At 41.5% G+C, this 25379-nt stretch overlaps 1 protein-coding gene across 1 annotated transcript in view; it reads left to right on the top strand.

Moving 5' to 3' along the window:
• The window catches only part of ush2a (Usher syndrome 2A (autosomal recessive, mild)), a 232310-nt gene that overhangs the window by 203858 nt on the left and 3073 nt on the right, over window positions 1-25379 (top strand). Inside the window, 18 exon segments of the mRNA XM_078251541.1 lie at window positions 11106-11187; window positions 11288-11433; window positions 11919-12260; window positions 12407-12768; window positions 12913-13282; window positions 13627-13908; window positions 14043-14212; window positions 15585-15897; window positions 20046-20252; window positions 20503-20595; window positions 21057-21202; window positions 21349-21467; window positions 21890-21988; window positions 22118-22294; window positions 22616-22699; window positions 22951-23092; window positions 23313-23400; window positions 24298-24363. Coding sequence (XP_078107667.1) covers window positions 11106-11187; window positions 11288-11433; window positions 11919-12260; window positions 12407-12768; window positions 12913-13282; window positions 13627-13908; window positions 14043-14212; window positions 15585-15897; window positions 20046-20252; window positions 20503-20595; window positions 21057-21202; window positions 21349-21467; window positions 21890-21988; window positions 22118-22294; window positions 22616-22699; window positions 22951-23092; window positions 23313-23400; window positions 24298-24363 — 3288 coding nt within the window.

Genomic DNA, 25379 nt, shown 5'->3' with positions numbered 1-25379 from the left:
GATAAAGGATTTCGTCGGACCTCCACTGCTCCAGGATCTCGTCGGGCCTCCACTGGTTGAACTTACATGCAGTAGTTATCCTTTTTTTTTATCTCTGACAACAGAAAAGAAGAGAAACAAAGAAATAAAAACATGCTCAAAAGAGATACATAGAGATAAAAAATGGAGACATGAAGAAGGAGAAGAATGAAAATAAAAACATTGATATCTGCAGACTTACAGAAAAAAAATGGCGAAGGTCAGACAGACAGATTGGAAAACCAAATAACAATACAGTTAGAAGAGAAGGTGATAAAGACAAAAGAAAAGAGGACATGAATGAGGGTGACCAAAAGAGAGTGTGGAGGGGGGAGAAAAGACAAGTGAAGTAACAAGAGGGTGCGAGACAGAGTGATACAAAGGGAAAGGAGGGAGGAAAGTGAAAAGGGGAGTAGAGGCATAGATCTATATTCTGTCCATACGAGTGGCCTCTTCTCCCTCGGTGACCTTTGGCTTGTCACTCATAATTAATACAAGATGTAAATGGAGACCTTTCACCTTCTCATTGATATGGAACACTCTGTGTTTGTTTGTGTGTGCGTGCGTGAGTTTGTGTATGTGTGAGAGGCTCATTGACATGGCATAGACTTATTTTGGTGGTGGTCATTTGTCACGCAGGTGTCTTCACCACATATTAGGAATACACAAAGAGTGAAAATGAGAAACAAAGTTCTGGGCAAACTTGAAATAAGCAGTTACATAGGATTTTGTAACATGTGTGTCTTGGCTTTGTGTTGAAAGTGATGTTTGATATATTGGATAGATGTTTGAAATGAAGTTAAGGTTTAAGAGATAGACAACAAGCAAGCCGTTACAAAGATTACTATAATCTAGGAGGCAGGGAAAGGGACATTTTGAAAACATAGTGTAAAACTATCCAAAAAAATCTAATAACAAATCATGTAGTAGATTATCATTTATTGTAGTTATGGATTGAAACCACAGGAACATCTTTCTTTTTTTAGCCTTAATGAGAGATTGCCAGACGTGACATTAAGACTTCGGTCTCCATTGTCCTTTTCTTTTGTATGCTCTATCATCATATCTTCATCATTACTTAGTTAACTTTTTCTATCCTTAATGTTCACTAATCCACTCATTCTTTTCTGCTCATAATTTCTTAGTTTGTGGATATATTGTGTGTGCATGTGTGTCTCTGTCCATTTAGTATTTGTGAATTTGTGTTTGTATTGATCTCAGGCTGGGCTGGGAACCCTGCTCTGTGCCAGCTTGGCTGATTAATGGGGTCGTCATGGCAATCGGACGGAATGAGGGTACGAAGCGCAGGCAGCCTGCCTCACTAGACCCCTATGCGCTGCCTGATGCACACACAGTCTCACACACAAATTTCCTCTCCATGCTTTACACTTTTCTGACAGACATGTCAGTCACTCACACAACCCTGTCTAGTTGCTTTTCTTTCATTGTGGTTCCCTTACTTTTCTTTTGCTTTAAATTTCTCTAATTATTTTCTGTCCTCCCTCTATTCTCCTCTGACCTCTTAAATGTCTTCCTCTTGTTGTTCATTCTTTACTCTTTTTTTCCGTCCCTCAATCCAGCTATTTTTTTTCTGTGCTGTTTGCATTTCCCATCTCTGGATCAGGATAATTTTGCTCTCACCAAATTCTGGCCAAGGGCTTCAGTGGGCAACTAACCTTTGTTTCATGCACCTGCTCTTACCTCATGCCTCCCCACTATCCTTTCCTCTTCTCCATCTTTTGCCCTTTCTTTCTTTTGCCCTTTTTTTCCTCACATTTTTCACTACCTTGCAAGTCTTCCACATTTTTCTGCCTGTTATGTCATTTTCTCCCTCCTCAATCCCTCCCCTCTCTGGTCTCTGTCCTGTTTTCCTCTACACCTCCCATTCCTCTACCTACATCTCCTTCCACCCCACCCTTAATTTCCTCAGCTCCTCTTTTTCATCAGAACTTTTATCTCACCATTTTGACAAACACTTTGTTTACCTCTTTCTCCTTTAACCCTTCTCTACACCTCCTCAGTCTCCCCAACTCTTCCCTTACTCCCTTTGCACCTCTTTTCCCTTCTTCAGACACTCATCTCTCCTCCCTTGCATCTATCACTGATCTTTTTTCATCCACTTTTTAAATCCTTCTGCCCGCCCTGTATTTCTTTGCCTACCACCTCCTTCTTTCTCCTCCTTTACTCTTCTGTCCTTTCCTCCCTCCCTTGGCTCTTCCAGATGTTACACTGTGGCCCTTGGGATCACTGGTGAAGTTAGTACACGTGGGTGTGTGTGTGTGTGTGTGTGTGTGTGTGTGTGTGTGTGTGTGTGTGTGTGTGTGTGTTTTACTGTGGATACATATGTCTGAATATTGTTGCATGTGTGCCTGTGTGCATGCATAACATATTTTTGTGTGTGTATGTTTGTGTGTGTCAGCGCGTGTGTGTATGCGTGCGTGTGCTGTATTAATACATCCCATTGATCAGAGCAGGACCCCTGACAGTCATCATCCCTGAGAACCATCTGGCCGACGCCTGACGCTCCCTCACCCAAACACAAGCTGACACCCTATTAATCTGCTACCGCCATGCATACATACGTGTGTGTGTGTGTGTGCGTTATGTTTTAGTGTGTGTGAATGGATGAATCAGTGAGAGCATGTGCAAGAGAGAGTGTGTAGAGTATGCGTTAACATTTTTGCCATATACATGTTTCTGTGTACACGTGCATGCGTGCGTGTGTGTATGTGCTCCAACCCCAATCCGTGCACACACATACGAATGTGTACACACACTACTCCGCCATCCGCCAACAACAGCCGGCGCTGAAGGGAGCTGAAGGGTGCTTGGAAATTAAGGTTATTACACAAATTGAGCCATATGGTCTAAATATTTCAGAGCTGAAATTTACTAGGCAATAAAAATGGCCCCTACCTCGGTAATGGTGTAAATTACAGCTTAACCACCAGCGCTAATGATGTCCTTCTGTACACCCCGTAACCAACCGTACATGAAGGACACATTGTTTAAAAAATACCCCATGAAAAGAGGGAGAGAGAGAGAGAGAGAGAGAGAGAGAGAGAGAGAGAGAGAGAGAGAGAGGGAAATAGAATGGGGATAGAGGAGTAAGGATCAGGGGAACATGGGTAAGAGGGAAGTGAAAAAGGTGAGGGAAGAGGAGAGATAGATAGAGAGATGGAGAGAAAGAGAGAAAGTGATTAATATAGAGTAGATAAAGAGAGAGAGAGAGAGAGAGAGAGAGAGAGAGAGAGAGAGAGAGAGAGAGAGAGCTAGCAGCATGTTTACAATCTGTTAGTTTACCTTTAAGAGCCCGTCAGAGAGTGCAGGACAGCGAGGGCCAGCCGGCGAACTGTGTCTTAAAGCTGACATGAGGTTTCTGTGTGTGTGTGTATGTGTGTGTCACCTGCACAGTCACAATGTGTGTGTTAAGGCATGCGCAGTTGGGAGATGCATACAAGTATGGACATGTTATCAGAATGTGTAGTGTGTTCTTTGACATGAATGGTCTGCAGGTGCATTAAATGATTCGATTTAGACAAACAAGTAATAGTGTTGAACACAGGGTGTGAACACATAGTATGAATACAGATGCATATTTTGGCAATACTGTATGTTGTAGGGGTGGAACGGTACACAGAAGTCACGGTTCGGTTCATACCTCAGTTCAGACATCACGGTTCGGTTCGGTTTTTTTTTTTATTGTGCATGTCTCAGGCTGTCCACTGACCTAGCTGTAACAGCTTGAAGTGTATAAAGTAAGATGTAAACAGTAAACAATAAGTAGGCCTACCCTGCATCATCTCCAGACTCCATCTGTAACTTGTAAACAAAATAAGACAATCAGCTAGCCTACTAGTGTGATATGGGAGATAAGCACTGCTATCATATGTGAATGCAGAGAGCAGGGATGTTAAAAGAGCATCTTCGGTTACACAGAGTGGTTGATGAGTTTTGGTGTTAGCTTCACACGCTAACGGCAAAGCTAACAGCTAATAGCGGCGCTAACAGCTAACGGCGGAGCTAACAGCTAATACCGGAGCAAACAGCGAAGCAAACGGGCCTGGAGGCCATTTGTGGTCAAGGCGAGAAGGGATACAGCTACGTCTGTCTTTTGGTTGTATATGGAAGGGACTAATTTGCTTCGTGTGGACTCACTGGACCAACTGACTCGACATGTAGGCGGAGCTTGGGAGCTTCAGAGCTAAGGGCAGGGCTACAGATTGGTGTCCCAAAGAACCGCGTGTCTAACAGTAGTGCTGCATTACATTAATTAATTTGCACACAAGTTTTATTTATTTTTAGCCTATACCGTGTATTCTCCGTGTAAATTCATGTACCGAACCGAGACGCCCGTACCGTTTCGGTTCAATACGAATACATGTACTGTTCCACCCCTAGTATGTTGGCATGTGTTTCAGACTGACACATGGGTTTGCCTGGATATGCACAGTGAGGATGTGATCAAATAGGATACAGTTTTACCTGCTTATATGCCAGGAAAAATGTGAGTAGCATCAAGAAGACTGAGAATAGCTTAGCTGGAATGTTTCCTGGTTAACATGCAAGTGAGCTAACCTAAGTACAAAAGATGATCACATTGTTGAAAAGAAAGGTTAGATTTGCTTTCACTCGATGAAGTGGGTGGAAAGCCCATTGTATGCCAAGTATTCGATTGCTCACAGAAAAATGTATCATTGTCCGAACAGTTGCCACACTGCATTACCTTTAGAACAACAACTTGGAGAAGTAGTTTTGGGAAATATACGTAATTTGCTTTCTTGCTGAGAGGTAGATAAGAAAAACGCTACCACTCTCTTATCTGTTGGAAAGATATGAAGCTACAGTCAGTTAGCTTAGCTTAACATGAAGACTAGAAGCAGGGGAAAACAGCTAGCGTGGCTCTGACCAAACCATCCTACCAGCAGCTCTAAAGCTCACTAAGAAACATTATAAATCATTTGTTTAATCCATACAAAAACAGATGTATAAAAACGACAAGTTGCATGTTTTCAGTCCATTGAGCTCTCTCAGCAACCATCGTTTTAACGTCAAATTCAGGATATAATATAATAGAAAGATATAAAAGAAAGTATCCGGGTATTTATAATGTACATTATATATTTCAATAGGACTGACCTATTTTAGCTATTTTAAATATATAAATAAAATAAGGATTTGGCAACAGCTTTTCTCCTGCACTTGTTGCTTTGCACCCTCTCTTACTTTCTGTTCAGGTATCCTCTTTGGGTTGCCCACCAAAGAGACCAAGTGGAGGATGGAGGGTGGTCAAAGGAATAGAAATGACAAGGCTTTGCCCTTGCTCTCAGTGACACCCTTTAACAAATGAGGGAGACAAAGGAGTGGAGTCAAGAGAGCAATGCAGAGTTGAGTGCACATAGGGTGAGGAGACAGGAGTGAGGAAGTTGAGAGGGGAGGAGGAGACAGGTGAAGAGAGGAAGAACGGCTTAAAGGAGAGAATAAGGAGACACTGATGCAGAGTTTGTTGGGCCATCGGCTTATCAGACCTCTTAGCTCGAGGTCTCCAACTCTGATTGGAGGGCTCTCAGCATTCTGCATAAACAGCCAAATAATCAGGCTGCAACATGTCTTCTTCTCCATCACTCAATTTCCATCTGTGTTTTCTCTACCTCTGTCACAAATTTTCGTTTTTATGTTCCACTATCTTTACCCCCCTCCATTCCCTGTTCTTCTGTCTTCCTCTCACTCTTTCAAGTGAGTTTATATACTCCTACTTCCTCTCCTCTTCCTTCCTCTCTCTCTCACTCTCTTCCTTTCAGTAATGACAGGTTCTATGTTATTGTGTGTCTGTCTGTGAAGAGGCCACACCATCCAGTGTAGTGCTCTCCACTTGTCTTAATGGGTGTTTAGTGCAACTGCGATATGATGGTCATCACTTTAGAAGAATGCAGAGTGTGAGTGCTTATAAGAGAGAAAGAAAAAAAAGGTTTTCTATATTTGTGATTACCGAGATCATTCAACTCTGGAGGATAGCATGTGGATGCGTAAGTGTGTGTATGGAAATTTGTAACTGAATCCTTGTCAAGTGTTTTGGACGTGGGCTTTGTTTCTCTTTCATACATGTGAGCCTTCAGTTATGGCTTTATGCATTGCTCTATATTGGCCTCCATGATGAGGCCAGTCAAAGCTGTTATCTGAAAAATCTTAAATTCACTGCCATAAACGTGACTATAGTTCAGTTTAGTTTTAGTTCAGTTTTGTTCCACATCTCTACCCACCCAAAGACAGAAAAACACCAAAATAGAGGAAGAGGATTTGTGTAGAACAGTGGCTTTTGTGTTTCACATGGTGCTTTTATTTACAGCCCTTGCCCTTATTTATTTCTTTCTTTTTTTTTATTGGATTTATTTAACCAACTAGTCATCAATTAAACCCAGCAGCCCTTGTAAATGTTTTCTTTCTTTTTGTAAAAGGTTATTGAATTGCCCTTCCTGATGAAATAAAGCATTAATAAAATTGCATCCAAACTAATTTCAGGAGATTTTAAAGCATACCGCCGCCCTCTCGCCAGAATTTGTCCACTGGTCTTTGGCCACATCTCACACACACAGACACACACCCACACACACATGCATATATACACAGCAAATATGCTGTTCCTGGGGGCTAGAGCCGCCAAAGCCAATCATGTCTGTCGGTGTGAAGTGGGCTTGCTTGTTCCAGACCCCTGCAGTCCCTCTCTATGTCTGTTCTGGCCACAGACAAAACACATGCCTATTGGCACTCTGTGTGTCTGTGTGTGTGTGTGTGTGTGTGTGTGTGTGTGTGTTTCTGTATGAGTGTGTGTATGTGTCGCACAATCGTCTGTATGTGTCAGGGTTTGTCTAACGCACACTGACTAGCAGGGACACCCACGCATGGCATTTGCAAACAGACATAGGGCAATTGTTCAGGCAGCATTGAATTAGGCATGCACACATAAATACGTACACACATACACACAAACTTGGCTTGAGAGCTTGGCATGGGGTGAGAGAGAGCAGCATGTGGTGCACTGGCTCACCTCAGAAACCTCCAAAAACAATTACTGCTCTCACAGGGCTGGTAAGGGCACAGCTTGTACTAATAGACTGGACTAAAGAACTAAACTGAATTGAATTGAGCTGAATTGAATTGAATTGAAGCTCATCTCATCATAGCATGTTTTACCACACACTGAAAGAACTAAGGCACATAAGAAAAGGTGAAACAGCAGGGTGCTTTATTATCTCTCCAGGACTTAATATGACAGAGCAGAGAGGCCAGAGAAGGCCTGTTAAGAGAAATATCCCAGAGGCAGACCAAGTGGACCCCATTCACCTATCATTAGGCATGGTTCTTTCATGTATGTTTTTAGGCACTCACTTTACTTTTACCTGCACGCCTGTGTGTGTGTGTGTGTGTGTGTGTGTGTGTGTGTGTGTGTGTGTGTGTGTGTGTGTGTGTGTGTGTGTGTGTGTGAGTGAGAGAGAGAGAAAGAGAGCGTGTGTGTGTACGTGCATGCATGTGTGTAGCCATATGCTAATGTTGGTCCATCTCTCTGTCTCTCTGCAGGGCCCAGTGCTGGGGTCTTTGTGAGATAATCAGCATAATTCTTTTGACAAATACACATGGTTATTCTTAATTAGTATCACACACTGTCCCTCCGGCCGCACCATGCCTCTCCACCTGAATATCACACACACACACACACACACACACACACACACGCATACAGCTGTGCACTTGCAGGGACACATGGGTACAAAACAAGATGCATGCAGATGTGGGCTTGTTAGGATACATGCAAATGCACACAAATACGGAAATACAAATACCAATATATTTGCACAAGGTTCAAGGAGCACACATGCACAATGACCCTTTTATATAGGCTTACACATGCAGAAACCCACACAGTCCAGTCGAGCCCTGCTGTAGCTCAGCTCACACACCAAAGAGAAGAAAGAATGAGGAAATAAAAGATTGAACAAATTGCTTCCTTGCCCACCATGCTAAGTTGTGTTGAACAATGTTAGATCTGAGAGCTCTAATGTTTAAATTAAGGAGACCTCTTTGTCTCTCTTCTCTTCTTTCCCTATCATTGTCTCCTTTTCTCTCCCTCTGTCTTGTTTACACTTTCTTTCCTTTACATCTGTGAAAATCTCCCCCGCATATCTCTCTCTCTCTCTCTCTCTCTCTCTCTCTCTCTCTCTCTCGACTTCTTGTTCCCTCTCTGTTCTTTTGTATTTAGCATGATTAACTAGTGACTTTGATCATCCACACACACATGTACACTGAATTCAGGTTGATGAGAACCTTTTGCTTTCATATTTTACATTGAAGCTATTCATGTGATCTTTATAGGTTGGCCATTTTTCTCAAAACAAAACCTCAACCATTTATCAAAATCAGTTTTTGCTGTTACAGTCTTGTTCAGTCATTACAGCTATTGTTTTGGTGATGCCACAGGAAAAAGTGTAAGATCTGAAATGTAAGTCTTCACTATACCCCGGCCTAAATATTACAGTGAAATCATAACTACCTATTATATATTATATACCTATATATAGATCCAGCCTTACAATTGGTGCTGAAACATGATGATGTATCCAAAATGAAACAGCCATTTAATATAGCTCTAACTGTTTAATCTTACACACATCAAGGTCAGATACTGTATAGTATACATAAAGTACAAATGTAGTGTACATGACAGAAACAGTACAAATATAAGGTTGGGAAACTCAATTCCTGTGTGGTCTTTAGTATTTTCTATACGCCTGTTTATCTTCACAGCAGAGATTAGTGGATATTGAATTGACCTTAACTCTGTTATTTATGTAATTATTTCTAGTTCTAGTTTTGTGTGTATGTGTTTGCCTACATATTGCTCAAAATGTGCATTATAAGATACTGTAAAAGTGTTTTGTGTGCATGTCTCTGCACATGTGTATGTATGAGAGAGAAAATAGTGTTTGAGGGAGCTGTTAATGTAATGTAACAGTAGTGTGTGTTTTAGTGATACACCATTTGATTACTGCCTGTCTGCAGATCTGTGTGTGTGTGTGTGTGTGTGTGTGTGTGTGTGTGTGTGTGTGTGTGTGTGTGTTTGCGTGCGTGGGTGCCTGTGTGCATGTTTGTGTGCACTTAGCAGGCTGAGGTGGTGAATTTCATAGTGCTTGATTTGTGTGTGTGTGTGTGTGTGTGCGTGTGCGTGTGCGTGTTGAGTGAGTGTGTGTTGAGTGAGTGTTAGGAGGCCATTAATGTGGTGTGTTTCAGTGATAAAGTGTTTGAATGTATTGCCATCTAGAGGCGTGTAGCAGAGTCTCCATGCTCCTATAAAAGCTGCCAGCGCCAGATGCTGCTATTGACAATGTGCATATGTTAACCGCTTTATAGGCCACATGCCTCACATATTTCACTGGCTTTTAAGGTAGAGAGATCTCTCATTCTCGCTCACTTAATCTGTCTTTCCCTTTTGCCACATCTATCTTTTTTTCTCCCACCTTAGCTTTTCTTCCATCTTTTTTTACCTATTCACTCAATCTCTCTCCGCCTTACTCTTTCTCACATTCCCCCCTCCTTTTGTCTCTCTTTTATTACTTCCTTCATCAGTTATTAACTTACTTACCTCTTTCTCTTTTATTTTCCTCTTTTCTAATTCTCTGTCCTACATCGCTTTACTTATGTATACTTCATTTAATTCCGATCTCTTTTTTCCTTCCGGACATTATTTCTCACTCCCTCCACCCCTTTCTCTGTCTATCTCTCTCCACCCCTGTGTCTGTCTCTCTTTGCACCACTCCCTCTCTCTCTCCACTGAGAAGTGCTGTGATTTGCAGGAGGATTTAGCTTGTGTCTAGGTGTCTAGGGGCTTATTAATCCTATTTTACTGTGGATGAAAAACACGTTGGCTCCCAGACATGAAAACAGTGAATACATGCATTCTGGTTGTTGTTCAGACAGTTCATCCTTGGTGCCACGCTACATTGATTTGTCAGGGTTTTCATTTGATTCAGTTTGAATTGAAGCTTTTTTTATCCTCTTGCTGCTGCATTGAAGTGGGTTACCAGTTAATCTATTTACGTATGCTTGCATATGTGAAGGCATACAATCCTGAACAGAACATTTAAAAAAAAAAACTTCAGACTCAACACATGAAGAAATATAGCCTCCTATGTTGTACAATTACAAAAATATGTTCACACACAAACACACACACACACACACACACACACACACACACACAGAAACATCACTTTTATAGCTGCTTTAAAGCTCACAGTCATAAACAAACAAACAAACAGGCAGTCCTGGAGCCTAGTGCTCCCTGACTACCATGTCATCGCACGCCAGGGCCTTTTGAAACAACAGTGTGTCTCTTATCAATTAGTAAATGGTGTTCCCACTGTATCACACACACACACACACACACACACACACACACACACACACACACTAATACACACTGCCCCTGTGTTTGCCAGGATGTTGGGCTGGGTCCCACTGCCTAAAGCTACTGGCAGACTCACTCTGCCTGTGTCTCTGTGTGTGTTTATGTGTGTTATGAAACGGTGCATGTGTGACATAAACACTCAATCTGGAAGCTTTGAATTCACCCATAAGGGACGGTCGTGTGGCTGCCAGTCTCACTCTGTCTGTCTCTGCCACTTCTCTGGTATCTACTTACTTTACCATGGCAGAGCCTGTATGTTGAAATGTTGATATCACAAATCCCATGTCATGTCATCTTAGCTCGCCATTGTTTTAGTGTTCCTTTTTAATGAGTAATGCACTGGTTTTTATTCATGCAGGATTTGTTTGTGTAACTAACTCGCTCTCTTCTCTTGCTATGGCATGCTTCTCACTTTGCTGTTTCCCTTTCCATCTCCGCTCTTTTTTCTTTCTCCTTTTAACTCTTGTCCATCATTCTTTTGTCTTCCCTCTTTTTTCTCCCATATATCCTCCTCTCTACATCTATCTCCCTCTTATCCCTTTCTCCTACTTTCTCCTTTCCTTTTCTCTGCACTCGCACTCATTCATTCTATCTATATATCATACCTTGGTCTCTCTTTCTCTCTCAGGGTTCAGTCCTAGAAGCAACAGTCTATGGTCTTGAACCATACAGTCAGTATAGTGTGCAAATAGAAGCAGTGAACGAGGCAGGTAGGTTGATTATCATCAGTACCTCATTTAATAATGAATAAATAATACGCACCAACCCTTGAACCACTCCATTGAGCATCGATGTTTTGCAACCCTTCAGGTAGTGTGTCAAGTCCATGGGTAGCCATTAGGACCCTGGAGGCTTCTCCGGCTGGCCTGGCTAACTTCACAGTGGAGCAGAGAGAGCAAGGCAGGGCGTTACTGCTTAGCTGGGATCAGCCAAGTGCTCCAAATGGAATCATCACGGTACATTCAAAACACACCACAAAAACACAGAACACATACCAAAGTGTATACACAGGATTGAGCAGGTGATGCGGGGCATGGTGCTCCTCAGATATAATCAGTCTCACATAGTAGAAGACACAGTAGAAACATCAGATGGATACCAATATTACAGTATATATAGATACACATACGAAAACCCACAGGTACACTTATAAGTTACCATCTTACATGACAGAATTTACCCATGTAAATATTCACATATACAGTACATGGACACACTTTATGTATATTCTGATACACACTACATGTGCAGCAATAGGCCTACACCTTCACAATTACTACATACTTACAGTATGAAATTATTTCTCTACTTTTTTGAGGTCTCGTCCCTCCTCTGTCCTAATTTATCCCAACTAAAATATGTTTTCTCTTCCTCTCCTCCTTTCCCACTGTACTGCATACTTTCCTTTCCTTTTGCCTGCTTTCTGTCTCTTCCTTTCTAGATGTACAACTTGTACAGTGAGGGAAACCTGGAATTCAGCGGTCTGTCACGCAACTTCCTGTTTCGCCGTTTGGAGCCATGGACCATGTATACTTTGACCCTTGAAGCTTGCACCTTAGCAGGCTGCACACACACCCTGCCTCAGCATGTCACCACAGCAGCAGCTCCACCTGCTTCCCAGCCCCCTCCCAGGCCTCTCTTCATTGGCCCAGACCTTGTGTCACTTACCTGGGGCCCTCCCTCCCAGCCCAACGGGCCAATTGGAGAGTATTTCTTACTTGGAAGGAGTCTGGAGGAAGTGGAGAGGGGAAGAAGTAATGAAGACGATATTGAAAGGGGAAAGGTTGGTGAAACTAAAGACACATCTCTGATGTTATGGGCAGTGATTTTGAAGTAAATCTGACCATTTGCCAGTTAGCCTGATAGAATACCCAGGTGCTACCAATATCCATACACTGTACAACTCACCAACCTTAACTCATCCAACAGGTGCTGTTTAGAGAATCATTCCCACAACCTGCTGACACCATCTCATATACAGTGACTGGTCTGCGTCCCTGGACACAGTACGAGTTCAGTGTCCAGACTCACAACCCCGCTGGACACACCTACAGCCCCTGGGTAACTGTGACAACCAGACAGGCCCCTCCTCGTGGTTTAGCTCCCCCAACAGTGAGTCACCTCCAAGGCCAGCCCAGTGAGGTGTTGGTGTCCTGGACTTCTCCTTTGGAGCCCAATGGGATACTTCAGTCCTACAGGATACTGAGAAACAATGTCAGTTTCTCATTTAGTTTTGACCCTACTGTCCTCAGCTACACTGACAACGACCTCCTGCCATTTTCAACATATAGGTATTGCTTGTCTTTCGTCATACCATTGTGTTGTCTCAAATGAACTAACCTGGGTCCTTCCTTTTGGGGATTCCAGATAACCACAAACATATTCATATTTTTTGATGGAGATGAACTTTCATTCTATTCTATTCTTTTCTACAGCTACTCAATCATAGCTTGCACGTCTGAAGGATGCATCACCAGCCCACATACAAACATCACAACTCTAGAGGCTCCACCTGCCACAGTGGAAGCTCCCACAGCGGACAGCATCACATCCAATAGTATAAACATTTCGTGGAGTAAACCACCAACACAGAATGGAGAGGTGACTGAATATGTGCTGAAACTGAACAACGAAGAAAGTTATCGTGGGAGAGACCTAAATACACTGTTGTCAGATCTGCTGCCACACGCGTCGTATCAACTGGTCCTTTTAGCTTGTACCCGCGGCGGGTGCACCACCAGCTCCACAATATCCATTATGACTGGGGAGGCTCCTCCCACTGGCCTGCCTGCCCCGACTCTTAAGGTGTGTTTGTTTATTTTAGACTTCCAGTGAAACCTCTGTTACCTGGTGTGCAATACCTACTGTACATATGTAGATTTAAATCCAGAAGGATTCAAAGGAAATTGGACATGCTTTGACATTTCACCGCTCAGCCAAGAGAATTTCTGTTCAATAGAACTTAGCTTCTTGCACAAATTCGCAAAACCTCCTCAACACTGATTCTTCAGTAATCAGTAGAAAAAATTATTTATTTAAATTTTTACATATGATATTATTATTATTATTATTTGGGTGAGATTCTGTTTTACATTTTGTTGTGCTGACTGTAGCTCTGTTTGATGTGACCTTTGACCCTTCCTTTGAAGGTAACTGGCCCAGAGTCAGTGGAGGTAACCTGGAGACCACCAGAGCACCCTAATGGCATCATCACAGGATATGAGCTCCGCAGAGATGGCAAAGTTATCTATGTCGGCACTGAAACCCATTACCATGACTTCACACTTGTGCCAAGTGTGGAATACAGCTACGTTGTCAGGGCCAACAACAGCAAAGGGGCAGTGAGCAGCGCGGCAGCCACAGCAAAGACTCACCCGTCAGCTCCTTCCGGTGTCGGTCTTCCCACACTGACGCCTCTGGGACCAAACCAGGTGAGTCATTCATCTATTCAGTCCATATAAGTAACAGCTCAATCATGACATCACTAATGCTGAGGTTTATCTTCCTACTGTCTTTAAATTTGTTCTTTAAAAGTTTTTGTGCTGTATGTTGTTTGTCTTTCCAGTTGAGAGTAGAGTGGAGTACTCCAGCCCGTCCTAATGGAGACATTGTGAGTTACACTGTGTATCAAAGAGATCCAGTCCAGCTCAGCATCACCAGCACTGTGTTCACTCCAGAGGACAGTGACTTCTCTGTCCAACACACCACCCTGCATGGGCTGGCTCCTTACCACAGGTCAGTCAATGCAGATCTCCACCACAGTTAAATTTTAGGTTTTAATGCAGCAGTTGATGGATGTACTGTATGGTACATGTATAAGTAGGAAGAATGTGTAGGGTTATTGTGTTTATATTTTCATTAAACTGCATTGCCTAAAACAGTCAAAGAAACAACACTGTTTCCTATTTTCATGTGTAATAAATACTATAAATATGGGGAGAAATACCAGACAAGAAGGCAACAGAGTGCCATCTCTTGGTAACAAAAGAAAACGCTCTGGTAGACTCTTTACAAAGCACCACAACCGAGGGATTGATGTACAGTTAATACCAGAGCAAGGTTCACTTCATTCTCATTTCAATCAATTAAAAACCTACATTTTCCTAAAAACAGTCCTTTAATGCATCTTTTAAAATAGATTCAAAGCGAGAAACAGAGAGAGACAGAGAGAAATAAAGAAAAGGTACACAACCTTGAAGCAGTGGCCATGCATCTATCACACTCTCTCTCAGTAAAAGAAGACAGAAGTGTAGACCTGTGTCTATTCCTGTGTGTACCAGTGTGCTTGAATGTGTGGTTGTGTATGTGTGAACGTGTGTATGTGGTGATAAAATTCAGGTAATAAAAGCTCATCAGCCTTATCATCTAAAGATCGCTCCCCCTCTCTGATGACCTCTATCCATTCAACTCATCTTCATCTTCTCTCTTTTTCTCCCCCCCCCCCCCTCCTTTATTTCTTTCTCCAAAAAACAACAGTGCATCCAAATTAGTTACCTCGTAATGTTGGTTGTCTTGTTGTAGTCTGCTAAGGCTCAATTGACATTTGGTTGAGATCAACATCATTTTAAACATGTTTTTAATTACCTGATTTTTGATTGGACGACCACTCCACTTGCTGGGCTGTAATTCTGTCTTTGATGGTTTGAAATTGGGAAAAACATGTTCGGCTCTTTTACTGCCCAATAAAATCAATTTCTGAATACATCTGACACAAGAAATAGGTGCAACATGCAGTTGCTTAATAATGCATTGTTTTGTATATATAGCCCCTAATTTAAAGGCTGTTTGTGAGTTTCAAGAGACAGCAAGTCACATCATGTAAACTCTCCAAGTAGTTTGCTTGATTTGCAAGGGTCTGATTTGTAAGGTTGTAAGGTTGGGATGTGTAAGGCTGATTGTCAGTAAATGTTTTCCAGATTTTGTTTTCCAGATTTAAGTCTTGTGTACTCACAATACACTGGTATCATGGTATATTGTTGCCAACAATGTTTAGTATTTTAAGTATTTAAGTTACATGTGTTTATGTTTCACAATTGTCTCTTACACAATACACAGATATCACTAACTAGTGCATTTAAAACATGTGCCTGCCTTTATGTGTGTGTAGGTATGAAGTGAGGGTGGAAGCTTGCACAGCGCTGGGCTGCTCCTCCAGTGACTGGTCATCTGCACTCATGCTGGAGGCTCCCCCTGCTGGACAAACACTGCCACTGTTAGACCTACAGACCAACACACACACAGGCCTACAGACCACCTTTCTACTCACCTGGTCCCCTCCAGCTCAGCCAAATGGTAGAGTCCTTCATTACGAGGTGTACCGCAGACTGGACCATACCACTGATGCAACACTTGTCTACAGGAATATCTCTACTACTTGCAAAGATGAAGCACTCCAGCCGTATACTGTATACCAGTACCAGGTATAATGCTCTGTGCATTTATATGTTTGTGTTTGTTTAAAAAAGCAGAATTGCAGCAAATACTAACTGGTTAGTCCTGGTAAACTTCACTTGACTGAATCAATATATATCCAGATCTGAGAGGAAATGGAAACCAATCCTTCTGTAGCCACTAAAATAGAGTAGCACCGGACTTTGACCTGGATTTTATAATGCATCCTTAAAGGTTTTAGTTGTTGTTCCTATTTGTATTAGAAAAATAAATCAAAATTGCCCAGGAGCCACAGAGCTCAACAAGTTTTAATATAATTTTTCAAGTTTAAATTTTAAAGACATTATTTATTTTTGAAAAAACACTTATAATACATACAAATACAAAAACATGTAATAGAATAGATGTATTTTTTTTCAAGAAAATAAGAATTACAGAAAATAAGAATTAACACAAAATGTGTGAATGGGTTGTGCATATACAGAAATATGATAACTTATTGTCCTCTGCAGTGAATGTAAAAACAAAGTTAAATGTTTTATTGTTATCTGTGAAACTCATTTGAAGTTGAGATCTCATGTGGCTGAAACATTAGAAAATGTAGCCTGTTTTCCCATTGAAATGTTTTCCAAAAGTCCAGTCACACGCACACATCTTAACTGATATAGTCTATCCATACACGCCAACATACACAGACATACACACTCAAGCTCAGTAATCAGACAGGTGTTAAATGGTGGCGTACATATTCATGCTGTTGTGCTGTGCATTGGTACGCTAATTGACAGGCTAGCCCTTTGGAAGCAACAATAACATTAGCATTCCTGCCTGTCAGACATACGAGCTGAGGCCAGAGAACCTGTGTAATTGATTGAGTTTGCCTGATTGTGATGCCGTCTTTATTTACGAGGGTCCTAATTTATGACAGGAGGAGGGAGGGAGGGAGGAGCTTTGGGAGATGACGGGCGGGCAACAGAGCCATTAATCACTGGGCCCTCAGAGCACCCCACTTCCTGATTACCAGCCAGCCAATCGAATTAACTGTTAGGCCCCTTGGTAACAGAGCTTGTATTGGAAAGACCTTTTAATGGTGACCGCTACACGTCCCCTGAGGATTTGTCAGTGGGGGATTGTGGTGCGCGGACAAAGTGGTGGTATGTGTGTTGTCCATAAACACGTGTTTGCAAACTGTGAATGTAAACTGTGTGTGTGTGTGTATGTGTGTGTCGGAGACGGAGAAGCGAAGAAACATTATACATTTTTGGATATTCATATAAAGTTATCAATCGTGTCATTTCTCAATTTTCAAGCAATAACTTTATATATATTTTTCTCAGTGTCTCCTGTCGATCCTGTTGGTCCATTTACCTACCCACTTGTCTGTCTTTTTTTAATGCATCTTCCTGGCTGTGTTTTTATTTAGCTGTTAATCTGTCTATGTACCTATCTGGCTCTCATCCTTTCTCTCTGTGTTTCAGGCGTACACAAGGACGATAAGTCAGTTCAGTTTAGCACACCACAGTGCAGAGAGAGAAATCATATTAGGCTAATTACACTGGGTCATAAGCTCCTATTGACAGCTTTATGCTTGGTTTTAATTACTGCCCACTTTCACACAACTTAGCCCCTTCACCCCAAGTAGATGCACCCGCCAAGTAGCTCTGTTGGCCTATCAGAGCGCTCAGATCGAGTCTGCAGTCCAACCGTCCAATAACAACGCTCAAACATTGGCTCGTAGCTTCCTGAAGTCGTTTGTTGCCATGGTGGCTCATTTGCTGCAATGGCAGCTAACAGGGTATATTTTTATTTTGTGTCTAATAAGCCAAATCACGGCCCAATAGGAGAAGAGAGGACAAGAGACGAGAGAAAGCAGTAAAAAGTCTGTAGATGATATAAGGGCCGAGAGATGAGTTCTACCTTTTAGCAGTGGAACAAGGGCAAGGTGATCTGGACTGACTTTAGTTTTGAAGATTCTCGCTCTGTTCTGTCTATGTGGAACAAACTTCTTAATCAAGCCCACAAGCCTTGCGTCATGTTGACGCCTTAACTGTGTTGCTACTAGGGGAAGAACATGGTTGTTGCTGGGTAGAAATATTTTTGCTGCAGTTATAAATTTATGTGATGGCAGGAGCTAATTTAATTGAAACTCATTTAAGCAACAAGTCAAGTCACATTTCTTGTGCAGTAACTACCTATGTAGTAGAAAACTTTTTCTTTCACTTTTTCCTCAGGCTATTTAACCAGACATGTTGTATCCTTTCTTAGGTTCAGTATTCTTCAGAAGTTTAAAACAAAGTATAGTTCAACCATTATTTTGATAGATACTTAAAACAACAATATAATGAGCAAAGCTTTAATGTCTCATACCTACTGTACACACAAACACTATGAAGAGCATCTCTCACAGCCGTTAATTGCCCGCTTCTCTGTGACCTTTTCCTTATCAGGGTGACAGCATGCCCATTACCTACTTCCTTCCATCCCTCCACCCATCCTTCTCACTTCTCCACACAGACTCCTGTCCTGTCCTTTTGCCGCAGCTCTTGCAACACTCTTAATTGGCAAGTGACATACATGTAAACATCCTTACCAGGTAGAACACCCTGCAGTGTGTGTTAGTAAGATTGGATCATTATTTCAGCTGTAGAGTTTTAAAGTTCTGCCTCAAAGAAGAATAAATGCTATGTTGGGACTTCCTGATTCATATTACTTCTTCTTACCAGTACCTCATAGCCAACACCAACGTAGACCCTTGCAGTTTTTTGCTCAAGGGGTTGCTGTCACTCTGAATGCACCGTTAATGAATCAGTTAGTATAACGCTCAGATATTAGGTGGAAACACAAACAAGATGCAGCACAAATATGTGCCACATGTGAAAGTGGACAAGAGAATGGAGCAGAATAAATACATTATTAGCAGAAAAAGGGCATTATGAGCTGGTGGAGTTGTTGAGGGCCACAACAATGGCCAATCACATCAGATCCTCTCATCCCCTTTAAAAGCAACAGACAGTTTCATGGGCCAGTGGATGAGTCCAGGTCGGTTTCTCTGAGAGGAAACTAGTCAAGTCACACAAATATGAATACACAATACCCCAAATAAGCCTTCAAGGGCAGATGTGTCCGTCCCTCTTTGAGTTTAATGGATTAGACACTAAAATGTAGTTTTTGTGTAAAGTGATTTTAATAAGTGACTATAAAGGTTGCATTCAGTTACTCATATCCGTGAACATTTGCATGCACACAATGATGCAACTGCTACAAATACTGATAAAAAACAACAGTCTTATCTGCAGAACTATACAAGCAGATACATTTGGAGCCCCATTGTCCACCCTTCTTTCTGTCCTCCTCATCCTCCCCATTCACAGTCTCTCTATCTTCCATTCTTCTTTCCCCCTCTCCCATCTCAGTCCATCTGTGGTGTCACTTAGATCAATCAGTCTGATTGATCACAGTCTAATTGACTATTATTGAGGTTAATTCAACTCTTAACACACTTGCATGCACAAGCATACACGCACAAAACTCGCCATCACAGCTGCAAACAACACATCACACACACACACACACACACACACACACACACACACACACACACACACACACATACACATACAGACACACACTTTCAACAGTAAAGCTCAGACCCATCCATCTGCCTTCTGTGCTACTTCTGACAGGCTACAGATGACTTACACATGCAAATCTCCACCCTGCCTGACCCTGTGCTGTGTACACCCTCTAATTATACCCAACACAAGCACACAAATAAGATTACTGTGTGTGTGTGTGTGTGTGTGTGTGTGTGTGTGTGTGTGTGTGTGTGAATAACTCCTAACTCCTTGATGAAGGTGAAAAGTAATTGTCATGCAGATATGTTAGTGTTGGGTTGCATGTTGAAAAGGTTTTGCTCTCACTGTTGATGGTAGTTTTGATGGATGATCCAATGAATTGACTTATATCCTTTTCGGTGGTCTAGTGGATACTGGGTAATTAAGAGAACCTTTCATCATTAAGAGTTAATAAAATGCATCTAAAATCCTAATGACGGCAGAACAAAGTTTATGCCTGGCTCTCACTTTGTCTCAAATGTTCTCTCCATTATTCACCATCAGTTATATACAGTATTTGAATTAAATCATATTTTTAACTAATATGTGGTTTTGACCGACAGGTGTGGGCAGTGAATTCTGCCGGTCGTTCTGCCAGTCCGTGGGCCAATGGGAGAACAGGACCTGCCCCACCTGATGGTGTAGGCACGCCTATTTTCCTGCGTGTTTCGGCAACCTCAGCAGTGGTGGACATCCATCCTCCAGCCCGACCCAATGGGATCGTTAGCCTTTACAGAGTGTTCTCAGTAAACCACAACAACCACACTGTGGTAAAGCACATAATACTGCATTTAACAAAAGACTTTTTAATAACTTGTTCTGAGTTTCTCGAATGGATTTCTTTGCTGGCTTCCTCCCTTTTCTAAAACTACAACCCCCTTTTCTGTGATCACTCACTCTCATTCCCTCCTCTCCCTCTCTCTCTCCTATTTTTTCTTCTTCCCACTGACACATCAAATATTTGCTTCTCAATTATATGACCACCACATATCTCACCCTCACACTTTCCCCTTCCTGTAGCTTTCAGAGAGTACATCCCATCAGCAGACACTACATGGTTTACGTCCTTACACCCAGTACTGGGTAGGAGTAGAGGCCTGCACCTGCTATCAGGTAATAAACTTTGTCATGAAAGTGAGATCACAGATTCTGGTTATCTGGCCTTCTGGTTCTAAGATAGCACCTTAAACTAGTACATTGAGAGATTTGACAGATTTATAGATACAATGAATAGATGATAATCCATTTAGGTTTGCTTTGAAATATTTCTTGTAAAGGAAAGATGGTCTCCAGTTTGGATAGCATCACTAATTTGGAGACATATTGTTTCGAGGGGCAATTAAGCTTACTTCCACTTGAGTAATATGCATGTGATGTAATATTTACCACAATTTAACTGCTTGCCTTAGATAATCATCATATTTTCACTGTAAAATACTTGCACAGAGGCACTTGTTCCACCACTGAGTATTTCTGACTGTACAAGTACAGTACCTTGGCAGAATTTATGAAGACAAACTATATACACAATATGTCAACATGGAGATTGTTTCTCGGTTTTGAACATTTAACAGTGCTGTAGCCAGGGTCCACTGAGTGAGCTCCGCACCCTGGCTGCCCCCCCAACCCACCAGCCTCCTCCTCGCCCCGTCACCCTGACCTCCCGCTCGGTTCAGCTGGAGTGGGACGAGCCTCTGGTACCTAATGGAGTCATTGAGAGGTAAGTAGAAAACAAAAAAAGTGCACGTTGTTCAGTGTATTTTCAAAGCAGATTTGCACAATGAGTGAAACACACTGCATGAATCGATGCACATACCATAATCTCAATCTCATTTGTTCCCTCACTCTCTTTCTCTCTGTTTCCAGCTGTGAGCTACATCTCAGATACCCTTGCCCACAGCCCCCCCAGCCTGTACCCCTCCCTTGCGTTGAAGGACCAATAGAAATCTGTTTCTTTGGTAAAAGAAACCGCTACAATGTGACAGGTAACTCTGTGGTTATGTCAAGTCAAGATATTTTAAAAATGCATAATAACACTAAGATGTCCTGACACATTTTACAGTAAAAATTATATATTTTTGCATATATTTGCATGAGTACCAAAACTAGAATAAGAAAGAGGAACAATGACCACAATTATACAAACAGTATAAAACCAATTACACTTCCCAGTAAATTCTCAGTAGTGAGTAACTCATTGATTATACACAACTGGGGGAGCTATAAAGACTTAAGCAAGCCATGACTAGGAGGCAGGTGACAATAATTGAGCTGAACTGAAAGACTACAAGCCTTCATCAGCTAATTATAGGTCCGTGGAAAGGAAATTACATAGTGTGCTGTCTGTCTGTCTGTCTGTCTGTGTTGTGTGTTTTGTGTGGTTAAACAACTGAACTGATCTGTGCAGGTCTCCAACCGTACTCCACCTATCAGCTGAGAGCTGCCTGCTTCAACAACATGGGCAGCACTGCCTCTAACTGGACTACAGTTACCACACTCAGCGAAGGTAACAAATGTATCCTATCCTTCAACCCCCAGCTAACCAGTTAAAGAAACAAAAACACATCCAAAGTTTCTCTTGTCCCCCCCCTCTCTCTCTCTCTCTCTCTCTCTCTCTCTCTCTGCCCCCCTCCAGCCCCCCAGTATGTGTCTCCTTTCTCCGTGGGCAGCAACCTGACAGTTATTTGGCTGGACTGGACAGGGTCCTTCTCCCTCAACGGCTACCTGAAGGAGTATAGTGTGACAGAGAGCCAGCTGAGGGTCTATACTGGCTTCTACAGCGATCTCCATATTCCACGCACCTCACAGAAAAGTGAGAGAGCACACACACACACACACACACCAAACACACATATATCCACTTACAAATGTATACAAGGTGGTCACAGATAAATACACACACTTTTGGGAGGAATTTCTACCTCTACAGACATACAATACAGCACAAATACACATTTATTATTTATTTATATGGTGTGTTCTTAGACTGCTGTTGAATATGGTAATGCAAAAATGAATGAATACATAAAAATATACTTGCTACGATTCTGAAGCCTCTTAGCCTAACTTCGTTTAATCTTTTCTTTTGTTTTAATCTTTTGCTCCGTCTCTTCCTCTCTCCCTCTGCTCTTAGCTCTGTCATTTCAGGTGACTTGTACCACAAACAGTGGCAGTGCCAGTACTCCCACCATCAGATATAGCCCTGCCACAGGCCTAGGTAACGCATACACGCACGCAAGCACACACACACACACACACACACACACACACACACACACACTCTCTCTCTCTGCTGGAATCAGTACTTGTGTAAAATCAAACCTGAATCAGAATATTCCTCACTTAAATTCAGTGAAACTTTCCAAGAAATACACAAAAAGTACATAGAATGAAACATATAGTTTAAATCTCTCTCTCTCTCTCTCTCTCTCTCTCTCTCTCTCTCTCTCTCTCTCTCTCTCTCTGCAGATCCTCTTGAGCCTGAAGACAATGGTAAAGAGAGTGTCAGCCTGTCAGCAACACCAGTGTACTCTGAGCTGTGGTTCATCTTGTTGTTAACCCTGCTGGGTCTATTTCTGCTAGCCATACTGCTGGGCCTTGTGCTACAAAGGTATTCTAATGTAATACGCAGCATGTAAAAGGTTTAAGGCATGAATAGAATGGAATAGAATTTCTTCTTCTCAGGTACTCTGCAATTCAGCTGCACTAATACATCAAACTGAGCATTACTTGTATTTACAAAACACAACACCATCTATGTAAAAACACAGACAGTTTAATTTGAAGAAGGCTAAGAACAAAAGGGTGTGAATATTTTTTCTCCCCTCCAGAACCCTGAGGAAAAATCCATCAGCCAGAGAGCGCCCCCCGCTGGTCATGCTTCAGAAGACCAGGAAGTCTGGGGGAGAGACGTACATGGTGAGAGGAGCAGAGAAACAAGGCACACACTGAACAACAGTGACAAGATAGTTGAAAGGGCAGAAGGCAGTAAGAGAGACAGAGAGAGGTAGTCAGGTTTACAAAGAGGTAAAAGCTGAAGAAAAGTTAGGGCAGATAAAACAGAATAGGGGGGGACTGTTTCATAAGTATTGTATTTGATTTCTTAAACTCACTGGGTGACGAAGATTGTACAATTTAGAAAAGTGTCTCTTTAAGAGCAGCTGTTTCTTAATCTATGTTCCACCAGAGGGGGCTGAAACAGCAACTGTTACTGGAAAGCAGTTCTTAGAATAGAAATTAATTTCTGTGACTGATACCAGTGAGTAACTGGTTCAGTTTTAGCAGAACCTTTACACATTTGTATGCCAACAGTAAAAACCTCTGGAACTTAAGTTTTGATTTGTTTGATGTTTTTACATAAATTAAACTATGGCATATGTTTATACAGCTGGTTTTCTCATGCCTATAAAAAGCATTTAAGAAATGGGAACATTTTATCTGATATATTTAAGTTTGTCATCATCCCTCTTTATCTCTCAAATCACTCATTACCAATAACTACCAACAGCACTGCTACTCAAACAAAATGATCCACCTTTTTCTACTGGTTGATTAATTACCTTATTCATTTACTTTCTAACTTTTTCTAACTTATTTACTACTACTCTATTTCATTTTATCCCACTTAATACTTTTTTTTAATTTAAATGTCCCTCTTTTTGCTTTTTTTCATTCTCTGTCAATCTTTTCTGTTAATTTTTTTTAAATATCTGCTTTCTCCATCCTCTTATATCTGTCTGTATGTCTGTCTGTCTGTCTGTCTGTGTGTCTCTCTCTCTCTCTCTCTCTCTCTCTCTCTCTCTCTCTCTCTCTCAGAGGCCCTGTCCTGAGTTGTGTTCTAAACATCACTCCAGCTCAGTGCTCCTCCCTGGCCGTCCTACAGTAAGACAATATTCTATATTTACTGTCAAAACCCTAAATGTTTATTTTATTGTCCCCCTGCAGTTTGACACTGTAGCAGACTGTGTTGAGATCAGCAACGTTATACTTAAAAGCTACACTGTGTACACTGAGGTATGGGATTGTGAATTTGTGTGGGTGCCTTTCTACGCATGTCTGTTTTGTTTGTGTATGCATGCTTTGTGTGTGCGTTATCAGATGAATTATTATAAAGGTAAGACATGTGCAGTCTGACGGTTCGTCCTTAAATACAGTTTTGACTTTGTACACGCAACAAATAAAATCATCTGATATATCCAAAGTTTACAGCAGCAACTATGAAGCAAGAGTTCATATTAGTTCACCGCCAATAAAAAATGTTGTACTTTGTTAACCTTGCACATTGTTGTATTGCTCATGCAAAATTGCTTTCATATGTCTCAGCTGTGTTTTTTTTGGATTCTTGAACACATGTTAAAGTCATTTTACTGTGTATGCCAATTTTTGCTGAGTACTGACCCCTGTTGGTTGTTGAAAGTATGACAATAACAACTAATATACATATTTTAAATATATCTAAGTGTTATGCATTGTTTACATTTCAAATACATATTTTACTGTTAGAAGGCATGAGAATCAAGAATATATTTACCTCCATGTTTTCTATATTTAGTTCATATGTAACAGGAATATCTAGAGCTCAGAAAGGCTGCATTTGAGCTTTGAAACTACATTGTTTGAAGTTATAGAAACTCTTTTTGGGTAGAATGTTTTTGCATGTTTTATCCCATGCCAAATAGAGAAGATTATCTTACCTTACACTACTACACTACTACTTCAGAGTACACCACAGTTTTTCCCAGCTGCCATTGGTTTCCATTTATTACAGTAACATGAATTTCACATTTGCAGAGTCAGGTGAGTAGTAGGGTAAAAACAGTTTTTCTTAATCAAAATAAAAGAGTTTGCAGTAATATAAAGTACAGGCTACATGATTTGTAATACGGTCTTTGAAATCA

The sequence above is a fragment of the Sander vitreus genome, chromosome 1, assembly GCF_031162955.1.
Source record: "Sander vitreus isolate 19-12246 chromosome 1, sanVit1, whole genome shotgun sequence".
In the NCBI taxonomy this organism is placed as follows: Eukaryota; Metazoa; Chordata; class Actinopteri; order Perciformes; family Percidae; genus Sander; species Sander vitreus.
Note: the sequence above shows the minus strand (reverse complement) of the source record. Positions and strands in the feature narration are given on the sequence as shown.